We start from the raw sequence: 23,906 nt of genomic DNA, 5'->3' as shown, positions 1-23,906 counted from the left end.
TATGACGTTTTCCCAAAAAATGTGTCATAGCTTGCTAAAGGCCAGGGACAATTATACTCATGAATAACAAACAGCCATTCAGAGCAATTAATGTCATTGTTATTCATGAAACTACAGATAGATATAATTTTGCATTTCCTCTTAAGTTCTACAACTGCAAGTGGTAAAACTGGTTTTGCCTCAAACAGTTCTGTTATCTTCCACTAGTTTACCTTAATTTTGTTAAGTTCAAATCTACATTACTATACTTTAAAGCATTTCTCCAATTACAGCTGAATATTTTTCCCTCCCCTGCTGTAAACTATATCTGATCAGATCTTGGGATTGAGAATCTTGGACTTCGAATATTTTTATTTTATTTCACATTTCTCCTTCTGGTGATAGTATAATCACAGACACAGCCCCAGCAAATGGATCATCACATCCTGACTAAGCCTGCACAAGTATGACAGAAGGACTAGTCAGATAAACCACCACAGCAGACAAGCACAGGCTGAGCACCCTTACTAAAAGACTTTTTTTTTATTTACATTGACAATACACTCAAATACTGCATATCTCCTGCACTGTTTTAATGTAACTCCAGCAGCACGTGTAGGAACATGTCAGACACTCAATAGCCATCCTCTCATTTCAACCCCTATTGGTTATACAAAACACTGAGGCAGACAATCTAGTTTTCCCCATTTTAAGTGATGCCCTGTTTGGGCCATAAAGATGTATCTTACATCTCTAATGAGAAGTGTGAGAAGTGAGATTTTTGATACTTTTTTTTTAAGAGCAAGCTAAAGGACACCAACTTGTTTTTAAAACAATCAGATAATATGAGATTACAGAAAATACAGTTGGAATGATCCTTAAAAGGTCATCTTGTTTCCAGGTTCTGATGCTCAGTGCTGGATGTCTGGACCCTAATTTTGCTAAGGTTATGATGAGGGGTAACACAGGATGTGATGCACAGCTCCTCTTGCATGTCCCTGCTCCTGAAACCCAACCTGTGACACCTTCATCAGCCATGTTTGGCAACTCCCATTTAATCCACCCCATTTTCTGCAGGCAGCATCAAGCATGTCATTTCAGACCTTTGTCCAATCTGTTCTTAAAGACCTCATACAAAAAGTGGGAAAAAGTCCCTCACAAACTAAACTCAAAAATCTTTATGTAATCATTTTCAAACCTACTTGAAAGTTTGCAGAGATCTTTGGAACAAATAAGAACTCAGACTACACAACAGGCCAGCATATTAGGAACCCTCTGTCCTGCACACAACCACTGAAGCACTCAGTAGCACATTAGAAGATGACATAAATATAGGAAGGGATATTTCATTTGGCTAATATTTCTTTACACTTTGACTTGTTTTCCTGTCACAGGACCCAGGTGCAATGCTGAGCACATCTGATGTCAGAGTCCCACCCACTTGGCAATCTTTATTACTCAATGACACGTCCTTCAGCAATGTGTATTGCAACAATGACAGATTCTCAGCCAATGGCAAGTTCTTCTTGGAGCAGGAAGAAAAAAAAAATCACCTAAAAAGCCAGTTCAGATGGACTTGGGACACAGAAAAACACACGAAAATGAAAACAACCTGACAGCTGTAAAATAGAGTGAAAGTTTTCTGTAAAATGCACCTCGGTTTTGTTCTCTCAAATGAAAAATACTTAAACTCTTACTGCACAGTGTTTACTCAACATACAATTCTAAGGAAGAAAATTACCTCTGAGAACAGTAAGAAAAAGCAGACATCAAGTTCATGCTATGACTTAAACCAATTTTACTGGCGGTAAATCCTTTTTCATGGTTGCAGAAGATTTCAAAAACAGCTTAATCCAACCAATAGCAGAAAAGCTAAAAGATAACCTAATTTGGCATGGCTAAAAAGAGTAGATTTTATCCTCTTTCCAAGTGCACACAAAACACATGGCAGCTACAGGTGCAGGTCTGAAACAGCACATTGCTGCAGAAGTAACTCTTAGCAGAGTATAAAATAGCAGAAGCACAAATGCTGATTCCTCTCCCACTTCCTTGGGGCAGTAATTGCTATCTCACAGTCACCAAGTGGGAAGGTAAGAACTGGAAGCAGAACAGCAGAGCAGCTGGTTCCTCCATTCCTTCAGCATTATAAAAAAACCTACGATGTTAAAAGTCAGACAAGTGATTTCACAGCAGCTACAAAGATCAAGACTGTACCCAGAGGCTTTAGTCAAGGTGACTTTAAAAAAATTTATTTCATAAAATCCATAGGCAACAACTTTTAATATGTTTTTTTAAGATGTTTACTTTTTAAGCACAGGAAAGAAAGAAAGCAAATTACAAAAACGGGGTAAGGAGACCCCTACCCAAACAGTAAACTATTTAATATTCATGAAGATACTGCTTCAAATCAATTTCCTACAACAACAAGCAGAAAGTAAAAGAAGGTGTGTTAATTGCCCAGAGAAGCTGTGGCTGCCTCATCCCTGGAGTGCCCAAGGGTCGGCTGGACAGGGCTTGGAACAACCAGGTCAAGTGGACAGTGTCCCTGCCCATGGCAGGGCGTGGAGTGACATGAACTTTAAGGTCCCCTCCAACCCAAACCATTGTGTGACTCTATGAACAGATGATTATAAATATGGAACTCAGCAGCTCTAAATTCTCCATTTTGCCACCAGAAGACAGTGAAATAAATGTGCCAAGCCAACAACTTTTTTGCCCGAGGAAAATAGTGTTAGATTTCTGTTCCCTCCTTTTATTTCAACCATACTGCACTCATCAGGTTATCTCAACATTGAAAAAATAATTCAACAACCATGGCTGACTAACTGAACATACCATGGCCTCTCCTGAACACACCAGGCTCTACCTAACACTTTCACACCTGTACAGCACAATGACCTCAGCACATCACAAAAATGACCTTTGTGCTTACCATGAAAATATGGTCTTTGGTCTAACTGCACTTTGGAAAGCATTAGGCAGCTGTCTTGCAGCATGAGCACTGGTACTTCAACTGCAAAAAGCCTGTCCCCTCAAGTTAATTTATCATGACACACAGAAACAGAGATGGCAGTGAAGGACACTACCAATACAGGCACATACAGTTCCTGAAAAGCTACAACAACATCATTAACCCATGTTCTGTTTCATCACATTGCTACGGTTTCTGTCCTGCTCCCCAAAGCCTTTTTTTGTTTTTTCAATCTGGCAAATGCTGCCTGTGCTTCAAGCCTGATGGATTTTCTCACAAAGTAGTTCAGAAAGTATTTATTAATCCCTTCCTATTACTCTCAATAGAAATATATTTTCTAAAAGACCTTTTACATCAGTTTGTGTAGGAAATAGTCCTCTGACTGGAGTCCATAAGGGCATCATAACACCACCACGTGTTTGACAAGGAGGATGAATGATCTATCAGTCCAAGAGTTGGGGGGACATCATTCATACCACAGCACTTCATAACAAACTGAGTCCTGGAATAATCTGCAGATAACATTTTGTACTCACTTATAACAGAAACAAATATTTGTACAGGGCAAATGTTTCTTAATTTAAGCTTTCACTGCCAATACTGTGTTCACCCTCAATGTGGTTGCTCTTCTGATTTTTGGAAAATTTAGAATGCAAGCACAACGAGAGATTAGCACAGAACAACGGGTCTGGAAATAGCCTTGTAAGAGGGCTTGTTCTATTACAGATAATGCTGCCAATCCAATTTCCTTCAGGAGTTTGGCAAGACAATGAGCAGGAGGAAGTTACCCTGCACAGCTGCTTTCTATTGCATTGCTTTATAACATCACATTATCTAATGCCTTGCAAGCCTATTTATGCTGAAGTGATTCTTGAAATAAAAACATCTAACATCCCGAATCAGAGTCGATGTCACTGGAGAGTCCGCACCACCTGTTGCTGCCTGCAGCTTTATGTGCCAACTGTGAAGGTCTACAGCCTAGACACTGTGCATCTCCATGGTTTTTGCAATGCGTTATCATTATTTTTGCAGAAATGGACAACCCGGCTCCCTCGGGGGGGAGCATCCCGCGGGGCCGTGACAGCGCAGCCAGCGCACGGTTCCATGTTTGCTCCGCTGCCCTCCCGCGGCCCTGCCGGCAGCGCAGCGCTCCGCAGGCGTTACCGGGGATGTCTCGGCTCAGGGCACGGCGGGCACACGGAGCCGCACGGACCGGGAGGGACTCCCCGCCCTCTTCACCCTCCTGCCGAGCCGCTTCGCGACCCCAACTCGCCACCGGCGGCTCCGGCCCCGCGGCCGGACGGGACAGCCGCGGTTCTCATTGCCGGTGCCGCCCGCTGAGCCCCGGGCAGGCCCAGCGCGGGAGGTGCGGCCGCCCTGCCGGAGCCGCCCCGGGCCCGGCCTAGCGCCGCGCTCACCTCCTCGGCCTGTTTGCGCAGCGCCTTCTCCCGCTCGTACTGCGTGAGCAGCTGCTCGTTGTCGTCCCGCAGCAGCTCCAGCTCCACGCTGGTCTCCTGGCTGTGCGCGCACACCGAGTCCAGGTTCTCCAACACGGCCACCACCAGCGGCATCAGCTCGGCCACCACCTCCTCATCGTAGCGCCCGATGAGCCGCTCGAACTCGCGGTAGATGGAGCCCGCCAGCCCCGACACCCGCTCCGACATCATGGCGGGGCCGGGCCCGCCGGGGTCCTCCTGGTACACCACGCCGTCCGCCAGCTCCATGGCGGCGGCGGGGGTTCGTGTGCGGCCTGGCGGGGCCCGGCAGGTCCTGCTCGGAGCGGCTCCCGGCGGCGGCGGCGGAGCCTCGGCGGGGCCGGGGGAGCGGCGCGCGTCTCTGACCTCACCCGCCGCGCCGGGCGGGGCCTGCCGGGACAGCAGCGTGGGGCGGGGCTAGTGACGTGATGTCATACATGGGGGCGTGGTCTGTGTGGTGATGTCATCGGGGGCGGGGTCTGTGTGACGGTGAGGGGGCGGGGTCGCCATTCGGGTAAAGGCGCTCGGTGGGAGCGGGGCGGCCCCGGGAAGGGCGGGAGTGTCGGAGATACGGCAGAGGTCACAGAATCACCGAGTCGAAAAGACTGGAAGAGACCTTTAAAAGGGCAGTAAGGTCGGGGAAGGGTCTGGAGCACACTTTGTGTGAGGAGCTGGGGGAGCTCAGACTGAAGGAAAGAGGCTCAGAAGAGATCTTATCCCTCTCTTGTCAGGAGGGTGCGGCCAGGTGAGGGTCGGGCTCTGTTTCCAGGGAACAAGGGACAGGACACAAGAACACAGCCCTAAGGTGCACCAGGGGAGGTTCAGGTTGGAAACTCTTCGCAGAATGAGTGACTGGGCTGCCTGGGGAGGTGTCACCGCCCCTGGAGGTGTTTAAGGACAGACTGGATGTGGCACTCAGTGCCACGGTCTGATTGACAGGGTGGTGTTGGGTCACAGGTTGGACTGGATGATCTCAAGGAACTTTTCCAGCCTCGTTCATTCTGTGGTTCTGTCACCCAGTCTGACCATGCGCCCGGCACTGCCACTGTAACTCCTGAACCGCATCACCCAGTGCTGGGTCCAGCTGTCTCTTAAATAGATCCAGAGTGGTGATTCCACCACTCCCCTGGGCAACCCCTTCCAATTCCTGACCACACAAACAGTAAAAATGAATTTTTATAATATGTAATCTGAATCTCCCCTATCTCAGCTTAGGGCCATTTTCTCAGGTCCTCTCTCTGCAGGCCCAGCAGGAGAGCCCCATCACTACACACTCCTGTCAGTAGTTTAGAGAGTTGTGAGGTCTAAGTCTCATAACTAGGCCTCCTCTTCTCAGCACTGAACAAATCCAGCCTCTGTTTTATACTCCATTTATAAGCCTTGTTCCTCTTCTCCGGACATTCTCCAGCCCCTCAATGTCCTTTTTAAAGTGACCAGCCCAAAACTGAACACAGCAGTGCCAAGAACAGAGGGACAGTCACTTCCCTGGTGCTGCTATTCCTGATTCAGGTCACCAGAGTGAACACTGAAGCCCTGGTGCTGTTGGTGAAGGCTCTGAGAGTCCCTGATAGCAGGAGTTTGGTCCCTTTAGTCCCTTAGTGTGGAACCAGGGTGGGGAGCTCTGGTTGGGTTGTGGGGTGGGGGTGTCCTGTAGGCAGCTCCCTCTGTGCATGGCAGATGTGAGGCAGTGCAGTCTGACAGCTCTCAGGGTATTTATTTGTCACACCCACCGAGGCATAAATAGACCCAGTGATTCACTGGGGGATGACTGAAGGAGTTAGGATCTTAGCTTCTGGATTTTGGGATTCTGCAGCTCCCAAACTGTTCCTGGGGCTCTGTGTTGGCTGGTGTCTGGTAGCAAACATGCTTTTCCTTTCTAATAAGGTCTCCAGATAATATCAGAAATCTTGTTTTCTTAGCAACAATACAGCTTAGAAGGCATCTTGCACTTGCTGAGAGAGATTGATTTTCCTCAGATTTGGAACAAGGAGTTCCATTCTGGATCATGTGTTCTGTCATGGGAACAATGGGAGCTGTTCGAGACATTTACAAAAATATGTACTGAGATTGAAAATTTTCTGAGTTGTTTCACATCCCTCATTTTATCACGGAGTTATTTAAGTTGGAAAAACCCTTTAAGACCATGAAGTCATCCATTAACCCAGCACTGCCAAGGCCACCAGTAAACCATGTCCCCAAGTGCCACATCTGCAGGTTTTTCAGATGCCTCCAGGGATGGTAACTCCATCATTGCCCTGGGCAGCCTCTGGCACGGCTTTACAGCACTTTCAGTGAAGAAATTTTTCCTAATATCCGCTCTAAACGTCCTCTGGTGCAACTTCTATTATACAACTCAAACTTGGGGAAATCAGTATTTTTCAGTAGGTAATGTCACATGTACAGCTGAGGAACTTGGTTGCCCAGCAGTAGTCCAGGAATAAAGAAATTCAAATGTGCTTTAAAAAAGGCAGAAAGCTTGAGAAGGGGTGGAATTTTAGCTGTGGTGATTGCATTCAGTTCCACTGGAGAGCAGCAGAGCTTTGCACTTAATTTTCTCTCATTTGGACTGGTTCTAAGGCAGGAGCTGTGCTTTAAAGGCATGTGCTGCCTTGTCTCTTCATGCACTGAGCCAGTGAGTCTGCGCAGGAATGACAAAGAAGAAAAGATTCCAGCCCTGTATATTGGATTTATTGTGAGTCCTGTTTAGACATCATCGTCATCCTCACAAGCTAATATTTGACATGGTACAGGAAAGGCACAGGCAGTTGAAATACAATTTATAAACGTGGCAAAAGGAAAGAAAAGCTGTTTGACTTTTAATTATTACCAAACAGTGACATCATTCCAGCTTAAAAATAATTTTTAAAAGACATGATGTGTTCTCTCATACATTTTCTCACGTTAAATTTTCATTTAAATTATCGGAAATTATCTCTATGAAGGGATTATTTTTTTTCCTGTTTCTCTTTGGCAGTTATACACTGCCCTAGTTTGAAAGACAGGTGTCTGCCAAGGAAGGAGGGAGCCTTCCTTGGCATGGAAAATGTGGACCCCTTCCCTCTGAATTGCTGTGACTTTGAAATTAAGGGGCTTTCAGGCAAAGAGATGGGAAAAGGAATAGCAGTTCTTTACTAATGTATTTGTATATGTAATGTATATATATATATATATGTGGATATGGATAACAAGGCAAAAGAAGAAGAGCAATGACAGCAACACCAAACAGAGCCACAAACCCAGTCCCAGCCTCTCTTGGAAAGTGCCCGTGGCTGAGAAGGGTCCCTGGGTTCCTGGTTCTGTTTGGTGTTAGTGCTGCACTTGTTGGGGGTTTTTTGCCTTGTTATACACACTAGTAAAGAACTGTGATTCCTATCCTCATATCTTTGCCTGAGAGCCCCTTAATTTCAAAATTATAACGATTCAGAGGGAGATTTACATTTTCTATTCCAAGTGAGGCTCCTGCCTTCCCTAGCAGACACCTGTCTTTCAAACCAAGACACCAGCAAAAGCTCATTTATACAGGAACAACTTGCTCTGCTAATCATGGATTAATCTCAAAAGTGACAAAGTTGACCCGTATTTAATGAGGTTAAAAGACTTGGCAAAGGTCACAGAACAGATCTATGGTAAAGCTGGAAGTTGTGCTTGCCCACCCTAGGGTAAGTACTAAGCTTTATTCATTAAATGACTTAGATTTAACAAGGCTGTAAATAGATGTCCTATTGCTGCTTTAAACTTATATTTTTATACATATTCTGTTTCTAGAAACCTTTTTTCTATTTTTATGTAATATTTTTCCATAGGGAAGATTACAGCATTAGAGTTTGTTTCAGTAGTGGGAAACATCTCAAATAAATGTGTATCAAAGCAAGAGAATAAATTGGATTGGCATTGCCAGGAGAATACTCAGAAACTCTGATTCCAAAACAAAATCAAGGAGGACTTGCTAGAATGTATGATGTTGTGATTTTAAAAATATCATCTATTCAGTCAGAGATCTTGGAAAGTATGATGGAAAAAGCCCCTAAATACGAGAAAGCAGGTTGGGTGAATAGATGCTTAGGTCATATCTGGAGTCTCCCACCAGAACTAAAAGTACCACATGGATGTGTGATGGGTTGTGCTGAAGAGAAGGGATCCCAAGTAAGGAAATCAATGTTAGCAAAAAGCTGAACTTTTCCCTGTCAAGCAGCAAAGTCCTCCCCAGAGGGAAGCAAAATCTTCATTGTTTTGCTTTCAAGAATAACCAGGGAGTGGAGCCCAGGAAGTTAATCTCAGTTTGGAAACAAAAATGGGACAAGCATGGATTTCCATCCAGATGCTTTACTCTCAATTCTCTCAAAGGAAATAAAATGCTCAAGGCAAAGCAGCTCAGTGGTAAATGGTTGAAGGATCTCTTGATTCCAAGAGCTAATATAGTATAACCAGGAAAAAAAGAGAACAAAATTAATAACCTCCTTTAAAGAGGAATTACAAGCTGAACAGTATGATGAGATTTTTATTGAAATAACGCTATGTTAAATAACGTTAAAATTTTTTTAATAAATCTTTTTAAAAGTAAATTTTTTTTTAAAACTAAATTTTAAATTCTGTTGAGTAAAGCCTGGGGTGCATGAGGCAAGGCTGCGATGCTGGAGGGGCAGGGCGCTGGCCGGGTGCGGGGTGAGCCGGCGGGGATGGCTCCGGGCGCTCTCTGCGGGCGGGAGGCCGCGCTGTCGCCACGGCAACCGGGGCGGGCACGGCTAAGCCGAGCGGGGACCCGCGGTGACACGGCTTGACAGAGCCACCGGACAGGGACACGGGAGGCCAGAGCCAGCGGGGACACGGACTGCGAGAGACACCCGGGGAGCGCAGCGGGGTATCCGGGCTGCCAGACACACCGAGGCCACCAGCGGGGGACACCGTTAGCCACAGCCACCGGGCCACCAGCGGGGGAAAAGGCTTCGAGGTTTGCGAGAGCCACCCGAACACCAGCGGGTAAGGCGGGTGGCGGGGCAGCGGGAAGGGTCCCCGTGTCCCCGGGCAGTGTCACTGCATTCCCCACCTGCCCGCTCAGGTGTGCGCGGACACGCCCCTGCTCGGAGCCCCTCCGGTCCTGCTGGTTTCCAGGTGAAAACTCCGCGTGTGGGTTACTTTATTAATTTTTTACACGGCACTGGAAGATGGATCCGTGGTGATCATTACCTTCCTTTCCATTCAGAGCTGTTCTGATTTCAGTATTCGCTGATTGTTCCTACTCTTGGCACCCTTCCACTGCTCCAAACTCACTCCTGCAGCACTTGGGAAAACTTGTGTGCAGTCACTGGTTCGTCCAGACACTGGAGACCGTGGATTACTGACCCTCAGATGCAGCCAATCTAATTAGACTGAGAGCAGACGGGGCTGGGATCACACAGCCCTGCAATAACAAATTTTATTCTCTCCCTGCTCAGGACCATGGCTGCCATCGACGAGCGCACCTTCATCGCCATCAAGCCCGATGGGGTCCAGAGGGGGCTGGTGGGGGAGATCATCAAACGCTTCGAGACAAAAGGATTCAAACTGGTAGCCATGAAATTAATACATGTAAGCTCTCCTCAATTACTGTGTCTGCTTTTTTATATCAGCTGTAGCCTTCGAATAGAGCAGCATGCTATAGAGAGGCCAACAAATGTGGCTTCTGTAACATTTAAAACTGAAATTTTGAGAAGTCATACTTGGGATGTTTTTTGGAGAAGTTCCAATTCCCAGCTCTGGCTAAATGCTTTAGACATGCTAAGCACACTAATTTTAGTAACCTGATGCCCTTAGTCTGAAGAGAATATTCTTTCAGGTGTATCCTTTGCCTAATAAATACCTTTGAGTATCTTTCACAAATCCCAGGTCACATTAACTGCCTGTGTGGGCAACAGAAACTTTTCTAAGTTTAATTGTTAAAGCAAACAGTTCGAATTTGTATCGACCAAAAGTGCTCCTAGGAAGGAGCTAGAAATACTGAATTTTGAAATGCGTGCAAGTTTCAGGATTCCAGGATTACTCCGTGGTTAATCTCTGTGATTTCACTATGCTCTTAAGTTCTTACTGTAAGCTTTTTTCTCTGTCTGTCTGGTTTTTAACCCAGGCCTCTGAGGACCTTCTGAGGGAACACTACATCGACCTCAAGGACCGGCCGTTCTACGATGGCCTGGTGCAGTACATGCACTCGGGACCTGTCGTAGCCATGGTGAGTTCCTGGCAAGGAGAACCACACTGCTTGATTGTCCTCCCTGCAATCAGATTGTGTCACCTGTTGAATTCTAGTTTATTTTTAAAAGGATTTAGAAATCTGGATTCGAATACTTAGTGTAGGAAGATGTGCTGTTAACTCTTTTTCTTTAATCTTTCCTCATAATCTTTCTCTCCTTTGAGTCAGTTTGTTGAGGAAGAGGGCAGGGGCAAAAAGGAATCAAAACCAGGACCTTGAGAAACGGTAAACCTGCACAAAAGTCCCACTCTGAAATGCCGTGTAGAAAGTAAGCTGAAAAAGGATGGTGGAATATTTATCTTTTTCTCCTTGATAATGTATTTGTAAAGTAGTTGAAGTCTAGCTCTCCCATGAGCAGACAATTCTGTGAGACTGTTTGACATACTGAAATGGAAAATTGTTCTCTCCTCACCCTGGGTGAGGAGGGGGGTTGTACAGAAGGGGACCATGTGAGCAGGGGCTTTAAGAATCTGATAGAAGAATTAGCGATAAAATACATCTCACTGTGATAAATATTCAGATGGTGATTTGTGCCATGATGGACACTCCTGGGTTCTTGTGGATGGTACAATTTATCTGCTGCTAAAATTTAATAATCTGAATGGATTTTTTTTTTTCTTTAAGGTGTGGGAAGGTCTTAATGTGATTAAGACTGGGAGATTGATGCTGGGGGAAACCAATCCATTCGATTCCAAGCCTGGCACTATTCGTGGAGACTTCTGTGTCCAAGTTGGAAGGTAAATTTAAAAAATTTTTGTATCATCCAAAGGCAGTAAATGCCAAATGTTATGTCATGATATCTGCAGGAACTGTGCTCCATCCTTCTCTGTCTTACACATGGAGCTGCCATTCCCTGTGCTCATGTCATATTAGGATCTGAGGATGGGAATCGAGTCATGGCTGTCCCCATTGACAAAAATGAGCAGCAAAGCTGGCACTGCCTAAGCTGTGTCTTTTCCTACTTTACTGTTTCTTAAAGCTCCTGTCCATAATGGGAAGCACTTCAAAACAAGAAGCTTATTATACTTTAAGAATTCTCTTACTCTTTTATTCACCTTTTCCTAGGAACATCATTCATGGCAGTGATTCTGTGGAAAGTGCTGAGACAGAGATCAATTTATGGTTCACTCCTGAAGAACTGGTTGATTATAGAAGCTGTGCTCATGAGTGGATCTATGATTAACACCCAGCCTGGATCTTCTGGTATCCCCATGTCCATGAGCAGCTGCCAGCCTCTAGTTATTCCAAAGAATTCCCTGGTAGAAACCTCAGAAAACAGTGAGATTGCTCTGTTGTGGATGTTAAATAGGGTCAGGACTTGCTGCTCGTTTGATTTAAAAGCTGTCAAGTTACAGATGGAACTGTATGTTTTAAAAGCTGCTTCTGAGATTGAGAGATATGAGGTGAAAAACACAGAGCAGATAACATATATTTTTTGAAGCACTTTATAGTCATAGAGGGTATTTTGGTAAGCATTAAAAAAATAGGTAAAAATTTATTTGGTAAATAAACATGCAAGTGGCTCAGAGTCAGAAGTTAACTTTGCTAAAACATTAGAGGATAACTGATGGTGTGTAAATGCATTAATAATATGCCCAAATGTTGAGGATTTACTGAATATCAAGTCAAGTCTGTCCCCATTCCTAAAACAGCTGCATGAAAAAAAAGCCCATTTCTCTCCCCAGAGCATGGTGTGCCACAGAGCTCAGCTCTGGCTAAAATGACATCTGGCCTCCACACGGACACTGTTTCAATTGCTCTTTTTTCCTTCTACGTGGGATTTATTTACCATTTTAAGATTAAAATTTAATTTAGCATTTAAAGATTAACAGGCCAGGCTTTATGAAATGTCCTTTTATGTGAAAAGGAGATTAATGTGAGGATGGATGAGGGAGATTCTACCTTCTGCCACTTCAGCGAAGCAGATCTCTGACATTGCCCAGAGTAATAAGTGGTGTTTGCTTTGCCAGCTGAACAGTTGATAATTTAGCTTTGTTCTCTTTTAGTGTCCTTGTCAGGGGTTAGGTTTCTTTTCTTTTGATCCTTCTTACCTATAGAATTTTTCCCATGAGTTGCTGGGAAACACTGACTGCTGGTACTTCTGGGTACTTGAGAAAACGAACAGTTGGCCGGGCCCAGGTGAGAGGAGGGTGGGGGGCAGCCACCTTCTGTCTCACTCTGCGGCTTCAGCTAGGAGCTGCTGGTGCTTGAGAAAAGGAATTCGCCATAACCCAGCCCGGAGCTTCTTCTTCTTCTTCATTTTCTTGTTCTTGTTATTTTTCTTCTTGTTCTTTTTCTTGTTCTTCTTCTTGTTCTTTTTTCTTGTTCTTCTTCTTGTTCTTCTTCTTGTTCTTCTTCTTGTTCTTCTTGTTCTTCTTCTTGTTCTTCTTCTAGTTCTTTCTTCTTCTTGTTCCTCTCCTTGTTCTTCTTGTTCTTTCTTCTTCTTGTTCCTCTCCTTTTTTTTTCTGCGGGATGAGCCTCTGCTCGTGAGAGCAGGCACTGACCTGGGGCCTCATTAACGCCCACCTCACTAAAGGAGGGGCCTGTCCCCATCGGGGAATCCCGAGCCCCCATCCCTGCCCTGCCAAGTCTCGCTGCCCCGGCCCCGCGGCTCCTCCGGCCCCGCTCTGGGTTCTGTGCGCTGCAGCCCCGCAGCCCTGCCCTGCCGGGACATCCCGCAGGCCCAGCTTCTGCTGCGGTTTCTGACACATCTCGTCCACCAGCCCGGCATCTTCTGCTCATTCCTGCCGTTCCAGCTTAGAGCTCTTCAGAGTCCTGCAGGGGCACCGGCACCGACTGCCCCAAAGCCTCTCCTCCCTCCTTTCCCGTCTCGGCCGAGAAGGCTGTCACGGGGTCCCTGCTTCTGTTTGTTATTAATTCCATAGTTGTTGTTTTGTTTGCCTTGTTATACATACTAATTATTCCCATCCTCATATAGGAACTGTGATTCCTATCCTCATAGCTTTGTCTGAGAGCCCCTTAGTTTCAAAATTATAATAATTCGGAGAGAGGGGGTTTACATTCTCCAATCCAAGGGAGGCTCCTGCCTTCCCTAGCAGAGACGTGTCTTTTCAAACTGAGACAGCCCTTTACTAGCTGGAACTACAAAGCAAAGGGTCCTTGAATAATTTCAGAAGTGACTTTAGCACTATCGTTTTGTATTAATTTAATGATGTAAAGAAGAACAGACATAACAATGCAGAAGGTGTTTCAGTTTCAACAGCACAAGTTGTACTGGACGGATATTATGTATTTATTAACCTGCAACATTTTATTCACTTAGAGCAAGAGTTTCATGGAATCAGTTGCTCAAGCTCCAGGATGTTTCCCCCCGACAGTGAATTCTTGTATCTGAATACTGAACTATGCAATGAATGTTGATTTGAAGGCTTATGATACCTTATTGTGATATTGAGCTCCTAAAAAGAGATGGCACAAAATAAAAAAATATTTGCTGTTTCTTAAGTGAAATAAAATTAAATTTTAAATATTTTGTCTTAAATTAATGAGTATAAGGAGGGAGAACAAATTCTCTATGAAGCTGTTGGTGAGGCTGTGAACTTCTCTTCTGAAAATATTCAGTGTTACAAAAGATAAATCATTAGGTTAAAAAAAGAGGAAGGGAGTGACAAATCTGTGCATGAGATGAGTAGTCCCAGTTTAATCTTTGCTTGAAAGGTTACTTGAGACTACTTGATTCTACAATGTAGAGAAATGTGGTTTATCTGGAGGTATGGGGGTTGTCAGAAAGCTGCTGATTAGTGTTTTAAATGTGATGAGACTGGGAAGAGGTGGAGGCCAGCATCCCTGCATGGCTGAGGTGCCTGAGCAGTGTGAAACCATGAATGTGAATCCTGTGAAGCCACTACTGGCCCCTCAATAAGAGACAATGCCAGGACTGCAGAGGTTAATTCATTGATATCCCGCCTGCAGTGATGGGGTACGATTATAACTTGCTCAGGCTAAGATGCTCTATCAACTAGGAAAGGGCCGGGTAGTAAACATTATAAAAAGGCACAACACACTCCCTGCTTCATGTTGTGACACGGGTTCAGGGACTGAGGTTTTGGCACTTGGCAGCTTCATCTTCCCAATAAAATCACCAGTAGTGTTCCTGGGTTACAGATCCCACATCGATTTCTATGATAAATACGCTTTTGAGGAGCTGTAGTCGTGCTGTGCTGTGCAGCCGGACTGGCAGGACCAACCCGCCGGCCACGGGAATACCTGAAAGCAGCCAACCCAGCAAAAAATGAGTAAAAAATGATTTACTTGTGCTGAACACCCGCCGTCGTTTCAGTGCCTTAAAGGCTTAACCCACAGTAGCTGCGTCTGTATATTAATAACCCCCGAGGCGGCGACAGGTGCCGCCGGGCTTGGCCAAGAGCCGCCAGGGCTCTCGGCGGCCGGGCCTGGCAGCGGCCGCAATCCCGGCTGCTCCCGTCTGGCCTCATCCCGGCCCGGTCCCGCTCGGTGCTGGCGGTCCCGCCCCCGAAGCGCCGCCGGCCCGGCGGCTCCTCCCCTGCGCGGGGCGGGGGATCCGCGGCCCGCCCGCCTCCGCCTGCGCCTCTTCCTGCGGCGGCAGCGGCGCGGGCGGCAGCGGCAGCACCGGGCAGGTGAGGCCGGGCCGGGCCCGCGGTCCCGGGGCACGGGGGGTGCGGGCGGAGGGGCCCGGCGGGGCTCGGCGGGGCCGGGCGGGGTTCGGTGGGGCCGGGGGGGGACGTTCTGTGGCGGTGCCGCGTGGCGGGGCGGTGCCGCCATGGCCGCCGCCGACCTTGAGGCCGCGCGTCCCCTCACGCCGCGTTCCCGCCCGCAGAGCCATGGCTGGCAACGCCGAGCGCACCTTCATCGCCATCAAGCCCGACGGCGTCCAGCGCGGGCTGGTCGGGGAGATCATCAAACGGTTCGAGCAGAAAGGGTTCCGGCTCGTGGCCATGAAGTTCGTGCACGTGAGTGCCCGCGCCTTGTCCCCAAACCTCGTCCCTGCCCTGCCCGAAGGGGCTCCCCACACCCGCACCCTCACCGGGAATCCATCGCCCCTGGCCGCTGCTCCCGCGGCCCAGCGCGGATCCGATGGCGGATGTGCCGGAGCACGCGGCAGGCCCGGCTTCCTGCCCGGCACGAGGCTTCTCCCCTTTCAAATAAAGCGAATTTTGCTGCAGGGCTTTAATAGAGCCCGATTGAGAGCTGGAATGGCCTTGGCTGAAAGGCTGTATTGGGTAACACCAGCCCGGGATCCTGTACTCTGCTTATCGCTGAGGGTCACTGCAGTGCAAAGAAATCATATTGGCAATTCCCAGCACTGCCACAAAGGACTCCTTTAATGTTACAGCAGGAGCTCTCACTGATAGCACAATAGCACCGTGCCACAATAGCACTGCAGCACTGTTGGTAACGTCAGCTATTAGTGAATCTAATCACTAACGCCATAGCCGTACACCTGTAACACCTTTTGTTCAATGATACTCAGAAAATTATATTAAAAGTTACATCTGCCCTTTTAAAGGCCTCTGAAGACCTTCTCAAACAACATTACATTGACCTGAAAGACCGCCCATTCTTCCCTGGCTTGGTTAAATACATGAACTCTGGACCTATTGTGGCCATGGTAAGTGGCTTGATTTTAGTTTAAGATTACTTTCTTCAAGATATTTGTCTTGCTGTATAAATTATTAGGAATATTCGGAGATGGTTGCAGAAACATTTTTTTCAAACTACCTAGTTCTGATAGTGGTAAAAGAAAAAATTAAAATTAAGACAGTGAAATTACTACATAACGAAAAAAGTGTACGTATAAAATGGGTATTAAAATGCCTAACATACAAATGTATAAAGCAAAATTCCTGAAAGCAAATCTTCTGCCTCAAAAAATCTGTTTTGGGCAAAAAAAGGTCGGGATCTGTGACACAAAAACCCATTTCTGTGTAATTAATTCTTACATTCCCTCCTAAACAAGGTACTTGCTCCAATATCATCTCCTAGGAGAGAACACTCAGCAGGGTGTTCCTATTCCACCACAACACAAAGGGTTGGGAATTGGCTTTGTACATTAACTCTGAGGCTTGGTAGAGTATCTCCTTCACTGCAGTAACAATGTTGATAGTCCTTCTTTCAATTACTTCCAGTTAATGTTTTTTTTTCCCTTGTCACCTTCACAGGCCTAAGACAGAATCTAGGCAAGGTCAATGTCTTTAGTGGTAGAGCCTTTGTTCTTTGCAAAGTAGGGTAGAGCAAAGATGAATTGTCAGTATTTTACATAGGCATGGCTTAACAGAATTTTCGTTTTTTACCTTAAGGTATGGGAAGGACTCAACGTGGTTAAAACTGGGAGAGTAATGCTGGGGGAAACCAACCCTGCAGACTCCAAGCCTGGCACCATCCGTGGTGACTTCTGCATCCAAGTGGGAAGGTTTGTCTATTAATTCATACTAAAAACTCAACAACAACTACTCGGTGTTTATCTGCCAACACAAAAACTGTTGGCAGTCTTTTATTCTAGAAAGGCAGAACCGGTGGCAGAGACCTTAGTGTGATGGTGTTTCATTTGCAGGTCACAGTGCATAGCTGCGGCTTAGGCAAGTGGCACAAAGCTGACTTTAATTGCAGTCCAGCTCCTCCCCAGAGCAGCATGTAAGCTCAGGCAGGGGCTGGTGTACAACAGTAGCTCTAGAGTAACCTTGATAGGCATAATTAGCTCTTGGGGGGAGTGGGGGTGTTGTAACACTCTACCTGAAATAACTGCAATAGTCTCCCTCCTCTAGATGCTTCATCCAAGTTTTTGTAAACTGAGAACAAGGCTGCTGAAAGTGTATTTTTATAGAGAACAATGTTTGTCTCCTTTCACAGGAACATCATCCACGGCAGTGACTCTGTGGAGAGTGCACAGAAGGAGATCAACCTGTGGTTCAAACCCACAGAGCTCATCGACTTCAAGCCCTGTGCACACGACTGGATCTATGAGTGATGGGTTCCCACAGTGATTTGTGCCTTCCAACACCTCATCTCATTCCAGCTGCTGCCCTGGGAGCAACCACACTTATCTTAGTGCTGAAAGTGACTGTCAAATAAATGGGTGTGAACTAATTCCTTGTGGTGCATTCACTTACAACTGAGCCCTGGTCAAATACTCCTAAAAGTCATTTTAGTCATTCAGGAGCCACTGACAGACACTGGCACAGCTGCTGGACTCAAATAGTGGCAAATCTGCAGAGGGAGAGCTGAAGGGAGGCTGGAACTACTTCCAACACAGGTAGAGGAAAAAAAGGGATACCACAAAATTTCCCTCCTTACGCAAATACTAATACTAAATGAAATGAGAACGAGTGCAAAGCTTGCTCTCTGAAATGTTTATTTAATTCACCTCTTATCAAACCCCTTACCTTGTGCTCAGGGTCTCACACAATTTATCATGCCAACATACTTTAAATTACTTAAAATACTCAAAAATACTTAAAATCCTGGGTATTTTTAATAGGGCTAAGAGTGTCTCAAACAAAACAATCACTATTCAGAAAAATATTTTTAATCGTTTTTATTTTGTGTAAAAAAGGCAAATTTAGTGAATTATTTTCATCTTGTACACAAAGTTATAATTTTAATGTTTTTCACATCCATGCTGAAAATCTGCAGTCTCGTAAAAATGAAAGTAACATTAATTTCTCCAAAAGCATTTTTTCACTTGAGTTATGTACATTGCATGAGAAAGCTTTAAATACTCTCTCACTGACCACACAAATTACCAAGAAAATAAAAGATTAAATTTGTACAGATATTGATCTATATATCAAATACATACAGAAATGATGTAAAAACCCATTTGTTTAATCTTGATTCCCGCCCCAACATTTTCCCAGGGGCCAAAGCTGATGCCTTTTTTGTATAAATGGCTGTGGCGTTTTAAATATGAAAAAAAAGGAAGAAAAATTCATCTGAAATCACAGTTTTTAAAAATCCCTTCCCAATAAAGGATTGTTACCAAATATATTAGCACCATCGTACAAAGATCGAGGGAGGGTATTCACATCACAGGAAACAACAATAAAAAAACCAAAACAAACACTGAAACCCGTGTTAGTATCCGTAGAACAACGAATCAATAACTGCTGTAGCTCTCCTCAGATGCAGCAAGGAACAGGTTAGAGAGTTCTACTGAAAATAATGTAATAATCAAAGATCAGCAGAGAGATCTGGAATAAGAAAAGAGAGGCAGCAGCCAAGTCAGGGACAGGGCTTGGGCTGCCTCATGGTCAGAAAAACCTGCTGTGCCAAATGCCAAAATTAGTCCAACCCCATTGAAGGTTTTTAGGTGTCCAACATTTGCTGCTCCTTCAGCCAGGTACCACAGCTTGAAAGAGAAACATCCCAGAGCCACAGGAATGCTTTGCAAAGCCAGGGAGCTGCCACAGGACACCCCACAGGCTCTCTGGGGATCACAGCCCTGGTAGCACCTTGCTCAGGTATTCCCTGAAGTGACTTCCAGCAGCTCCTTCCATGGTTTGCTCAGCACGTGTCACTGTACTCGACAATGACACAATTGAGGCATATTATGAACTCAGACACAAAAGATGTTTCACCAACTGCTGAGGTCACATGGGTACCCGAGAACATACATCACCTCAAAGACTTTAGTGTTTGATGAATAACAGAATATTATAAAGACTGACAGACTTTAGAACAGATTCTTACATTTCTCCCAACACAAGAAGTGTGTTAAGGATTAATTTTCCCTCTTGACATTTGAAGACAGACTCCAAAATCAGGGATGAGCCTGGGCCATACTCAGTTTAGTGACCGGGCAATGCACCTCACTCATTAACTAGCCCGACCTTCTACATTATGACACACTAATTAATGCAACAGTTTTTCTACTGAAGTCAGAAGCTGTTGATGAGAGAAGAAAGCAAGACTGTGAGAACCTTGTTCCAGCTGATGGGACAACCTACAAGTTGTTGCATTAAAGAAAAAAAAAAAAAAAAAGAAATCAATAATGCTATACTTACCAAATTAAAATCAATGCTTGCAGAGCTGGATTTTACAGCAGATTAAATTGAGAACACAGGAAAACAATCAAGGCTCAAAGTGTCACTACAATGGTCTCTAATCCTAGTTCTCCAATCTAGGCTGTTCAAAATAAACATCATGGGTGGGTCAGAATCCAAGAAGGTATTTGAAGTCTACCAGGTCCAACAAAATCCTTTTTATGGCTATTTTAGAGAGCTAAAATGTCTTTACCACCTGAAGTTATAGATTCTTGTAATCAGATTAACAGATTCTGTCAACAGAAGAAGCTGTTGTTAAAAATAGGTCATTATTATGGAAATTTTACCAGTAAGGGAGAAAAGAATTCCAGACATTCCTACACTACACAGGACATTTTACTTCCAGTAGTAAATACAAAACTTTACATAATTAACCCCTCTTGCATAGAATGAGGTAAACCTGTGCATATCACCAATACTATGTACCCAAACTTGGAGCAGTATTTTAGAAAAGAATCAAATTGCTGGTTTTCAACTTTCTATGCATTTTTTTTTTTTTTAAGCTCAAACAACAATATACAAAAATGGTCTCCTGGGGCTCTCTGGGTTGATATCCTTAAAGCATTTCTTACGCTGTAGGAATACAGATGTTCATTTTTGATCAAATTTTTTTTAAGCCCTAATTTAGGGTCAAGAGTCAGATGATCATTGTACTGCTCTGAAGGGGACCTGTGAAGACCCAGAAGCACTTATAGAACTTATGAGATAATTCCTGAGAGTTTAGTTAATGAACCTTACTTGTAAAAGCTAAAGCTCTTGATGCACATTCTTCCAGTCACAGCTCTGCAGGGCTGATCAACCACCTCACTCATCAACATCATTTACAAAAATGTACAAAGGTTAAAAATATGGAAAGATAAAATCCAAATTATTAAGACCTCCTGCAAAAATACCTTGTGTTTAAGCTGTCATCATTTTCACCCTTTTATGTGACTTCTGCCTTGTAAAAATCTGGAAGATGACTAGATGGGGCTAATGGAATGCTTGACATGAGACAAGAATTCCAGGCAACAGGCAAATCCAGTTTATGAATTATAGACTAAAACCATGTGGTTTTGATACTGTTCTCACATCTCAATGTCTGTGTCACACATTGCAGCAAGACATGACTATTGCAGGCTATGCAGGACTGAACTCATTTTTAATCCACAATATCGGGCTCCTTTCAGCTCACCTCAAACCATGTGGCACATCAGTTTGGAATGGTCACAGATAAATATTCAAGATGGTAAGGAAACATTTAGGACTTGCTGAATGGGAAAAAAAAATAAAAAAATCACAAGAATACAAGAATACTCACAAGTTCCTTTCCACTACCAAGGGAGTCCTTAGTGACTGTCCATCTAAGCTGCTTCTTCAGTCAAAATTCAGAGCTACAACTAACCTTCCAATGAGAGGATTTTCCAAAGTTCCAGTTTGGCATAGGGCTCTGTAAACATTTGCTGAAGCATTCCAAGACTACAGACATTCATATACAGACAAGAGCTTTGTAGATCCAATCCAATGCCCACTGCAGTCGATGGAGACAAGGCTACTGATTTTAATGGGCACTGAATCAGACCCTAAGGAACGTTAAAAAACAAAACCTTATATAAAAAAGGATATTTTAAACTAAATAAAAACACCTTGAAAAGTTAAAATCTTCCTCAGGCGATGGCTCTGTTGCACTTGGGGCTACTCACTGAGTAGAGCTTTACAGGACTACCTTCCACATATAATTTATGCCTCTAAATCAGGGCTTTAAAGCCTTATTTTCACAATTAAAAAACCAGAGGCGTGACCAGTGCAGTTCACAAGAGTCTAAAAGTCTCCCAACTTGTACCAAAAAGGTTCATTGTTATGACAGTTCGTTTGTATTTGCAGCTATATCTTCCTCCAACTGCTTCCCACAATCATGCTAAATAAACTTTAATCTTACAAAAAAATTAGAATTTCAGTTCTTGTTAACAATGCACAATAAATCTGAACTTGAAAATATTACAAAATTCTTTCAAAAGCTTCAAGTACAACACAAAAGTGTCCTTTGTTTTTGTTTTTAATAAATTGAAAAATCTTTTTCACTAAAATAGTTTCCCCGCCCTTCCAAAAAATTCGGAACTGAGTCTAATTCATCTACATTTAGCAAAGCACGTCAGGCACAGTCACCTGAACTGCACCATCCAAGTGGGAACAAAATCAGTCAGGCTTGGAGAAAGGTTCTTTTCCTATCACCAGTGCTGTGCCCTCACTCCTGGGAGCAGCCTCAGGGCTCCTGTTTGATGTAGTAGCTGGCAGAGCCGTTGCTCTCATGGTCGGATGTCCCCTGCAGGAAGCTGTACTCCTCCCCATCCAGCAACTCCTCCTTCAGCTGTAACGAAGTCACTACAAATCAAAAATGCACATTACACATCTATAAAATTCACAGTGCGACTTTGCCTTAAATTTACTTAATGTTATTGATATTGGGAGCATCCCAGATTCCTCATTTTTTTATATTCTGCATTTTAGTAATGCTTTAATGCTCAAGATCCCACAGAGAACAGACACTTTGTGAGTGCAGATGGAGCCTTAAGTTCTGCTCTAATATTAACAGATTTCAAATTACTTACAATAATATATTCTCTAGCAGATTTTCTCAAGAAGTGAGTATTTTAAACCACTTTAACTTTTAAATCACTTTGCTTCCTACTTAATCTTTACACAAATGAAAATGAGATTGAAAATGGCCAACAGTTAACCTACAATTTAAATTACTCAGCCCAGTTACTGCAAACAGTCTACTTGAGACCACAAAATATATTGACAAAGATTTCTCAATACATCATTAAATTTTAATGATCCCAGAAGGTAAGTTTCATTAAAGCAAAACATTTTTTGTAGTTTTAATCTTATCTTCTTTTGTCAAAATTAAATAGAAACGAGATTAAGACAAAGATGTTTTAAGTATAAATGTCACAATTACTTTTCCAGTTTAGTTAATGGAGATGATTATCAAAATATGAGCACAATGAGAAGAACACCAAAAACAAAACATGTAAACGTTCATTAAAGGTGCAGTACCCACTTTAAAGGGTTGATTATACAAAAATAAATGCTTCTCTATGACCAAATGAATGAGGAGAGTATCAAAGTTTGTAATTATTGAATATAAAGTTTATATACATTGTCAATGTGTCTTGAAATGCAGAAATATGCAGTGAAAGGAAAAAACCCCAACCCAGAACCTGCTACTGATGGCCCTGCAGTGATTTATAAGCTGTTTGATTATTCTTTTATAAATATTCCATGTTGAAACAAGCTCTTGAGCTAAATAAAAATAAAATTTGAAAATTAAAATAGTAGAAGATGTCAAAAGTTGCTGCAGCATAATGCAAGCTCTTTTTGTCTTTAATAGATTCCTCCTCCCACCTACACAGCCCACAGTCCCTTCCTGATCTTTTTCTCCCAAATACTTTTCCCTGCATCCTGCCCAACTCTGACCAAGATTCCTGCTCTCTGGAGGGCAACAAAGTGGTGTCTAAATGATAAGAGACACAACTGGTTACCTGGCTATGCTGCAATGCCTTCAAGGCTACACAGAGGTCAGGGATACAAACCAACCCACCATGCACATTGTGTCCCTTCTCTCCCCCAGGCAGGAAGCTCCTGCAGGTACAGGAGTAAGAGCAGCTGCCATGATTTGGATTGTCTCTGGCTCATTTCAACCAAAGTCCTGACATTTACATATTTAATGATATCTTACTTCATTTGTTCCTATTATACAGCTTTTAACTACAATCCCTCCATTAGAAAAGCTTTGTTACAGCTGCACACCAAATCATTTCGAAGAAGAAAAAGGAAAACTAATGGAAGTCATTCAACTGAAGGAAAAGGCATACAGAAGGGCCAGTACTCCCTTTTTACACTGTCTCAGTGATTTGCCAGGACATAGAGACAGATTGTGTCTGCTGCCATGACATTCAGACCTCCCAAAACCAATACCAATGGAGCAATATGCTCCAGAGTTGGGTGAATCTCTGGGAACAGTCTCCTACTCTGCAAGGCTTGCTGTAGGTTCTTTTCAAAAATGAAGCAGTCCAACAGGTGAATTTCAGTGCTTAAGAGATCATTTCAGACGACTGAAAGATGCAGAGTACTCATGCACCCTAAAGCAGCTCCAGGAATTTGCTAGAGAGCAAAACCACTTCATACAAACCAAGGTGAAGAAATGCTGAACCTTTGTCCTGTGCTCACGACAACAC

General features: G+C 44.1%; 4 protein-coding genes across 21 annotated transcripts in view; 2 read left to right on the top strand and 2 right to left on the bottom strand.

Moving 5' to 3' along the window:
* The window catches only part of SPAG9 (sperm associated antigen 9), a 61,810-nt gene extending 57,121 nt beyond the window's left edge, over positions 1-4,689 (bottom strand). For all 5 annotated transcript variants that reach the window (XM_088176615.1, XM_088176617.1, XM_088176616.1 and 2 more), the window contains exon 1: positions 4,369-4,689. In XM_088176615.1, the coding sequence (XP_088032741.1) occupies positions 4,369-4,674 (306 nt within the window). In that variant the 5' untranslated portion in view covers positions 4,675-4,689. The remainder of the gene's footprint in view (positions 1-4,368) is intronic.
* Positions 4,690-9,177: 4,488 nt separating this feature from the next.
* Positions 9,178-14,138, top strand: LOC106854320 (nucleoside diphosphate kinase-like). 2 transcript variants are annotated; one of them, XM_088176554.1, is made up of 5 exons: positions 9,178-9,373; positions 9,858-9,990; positions 10,526-10,627; positions 11,273-11,385; positions 11,714-14,138. In XM_088176554.1, the coding sequence occupies exons 2-5, from the start codon at positions 9,862-9,864 to the stop codon at positions 11,829-11,831; spliced, it is 462 nt and encodes a 153-aa protein (XP_088032680.1). In that variant the 5' UTR covers positions 9,178-9,373; positions 9,858-9,861; the 3' UTR covers positions 11,832-14,138. The 2 variants fall into 2 exon arrangements, with proteins under 2 accessions (XP_088032680.1, XP_014733678.1); XM_014878192.2 differs by having other exon boundaries at positions 9,179-9,402.
* Positions 14,139-15,179: 1,041 nt separating this feature from the next.
* Positions 15,180-17,731, top strand: NME2 (NME/NM23 nucleoside diphosphate kinase 2). Its single transcript, XM_014878190.2, has 5 exons — positions 15,180-15,264; positions 15,465-15,597; positions 16,155-16,256; positions 16,945-17,057; positions 17,495-17,731. Exons 2-5 carry the CDS (start codon positions 15,469-15,471, stop codon positions 17,610-17,612), a joined length of 462 nt encoding a protein of 153 aa, XP_014733676.2. The 5' UTR covers positions 15,180-15,264; positions 15,465-15,468; the 3' UTR covers positions 17,613-17,731.
* Positions 17,732-18,164: 433 nt separating this feature from the next.
* The window catches only part of MBTD1 (mbt domain containing 1), a 35,295-nt gene continuing 29,553 nt past the window's right edge, over positions 18,165-23,906 (bottom strand). For 12 of the 13 annotated variants that reach the window (XM_088176544.1, XM_014878181.2, XM_014878182.2 and 9 more), the window contains one exon: positions 18,165-22,047. In XM_088176544.1, coding sequence (XP_088032670.1) covers positions 21,929-22,047 — 119 coding nt within the window. In that variant the 3' untranslated portion in view covers positions 18,165-21,928. The remainder of the gene's footprint in view (positions 22,048-23,906) is intronic. The other variant, XR_015807807.1, reaches the window with a different exon arrangement.

This window comes from Sturnus vulgaris, chromosome 20 (assembly GCF_052056855.1).
Source record: "Sturnus vulgaris isolate bStuVul1 chromosome 20, bStuVul1.hap1, whole genome shotgun sequence".
Taxonomy (NCBI): Eukaryota; Metazoa; Chordata; class Aves; order Passeriformes; family Sturnidae; genus Sturnus; species Sturnus vulgaris.
This window is presented reverse-complemented; position numbering and strand designations above follow the sequence as displayed.

Coding starts and splice junctions, on each gene's coding strand:
- LOC106854320 (XM_088176554.1), top strand. CDS start 9,862: ATGGCTGCCATCGACGAGCGCACCTTCATCGCCATCAAGCCCGATGGG. Junction 9,991..10,525: donor TAGCCATGAAATTAATACAT/GTAAGCTCTCCT, acceptor TTTTTAACCCAG/GCCTCTGAGGACCTTCTGAG. Junction 10,628..11,272: donor CGGGACCTGTCGTAGCCATG/GTGAGTTCCTGG, acceptor TTTTTCTTTAAG/GTGTGGGAAGGTCTTAATGT.
- NME2 (XM_014878190.2), top strand. CDS start 15,469: ATGGCTGGCAACGCCGAGCGCACCTTCATCGCCATCAAGCCCGACGGC. Junction 15,598..16,154: donor TGGCCATGAAGTTCGTGCAC/GTGAGTGCCCGC, acceptor GCCCTTTTAAAG/GCCTCTGAAGACCTTCTCAA. Junction 16,257..16,944: donor CTGGACCTATTGTGGCCATG/GTAAGTGGCTTG, acceptor TTTTACCTTAAG/GTATGGGAAGGACTCAACGT.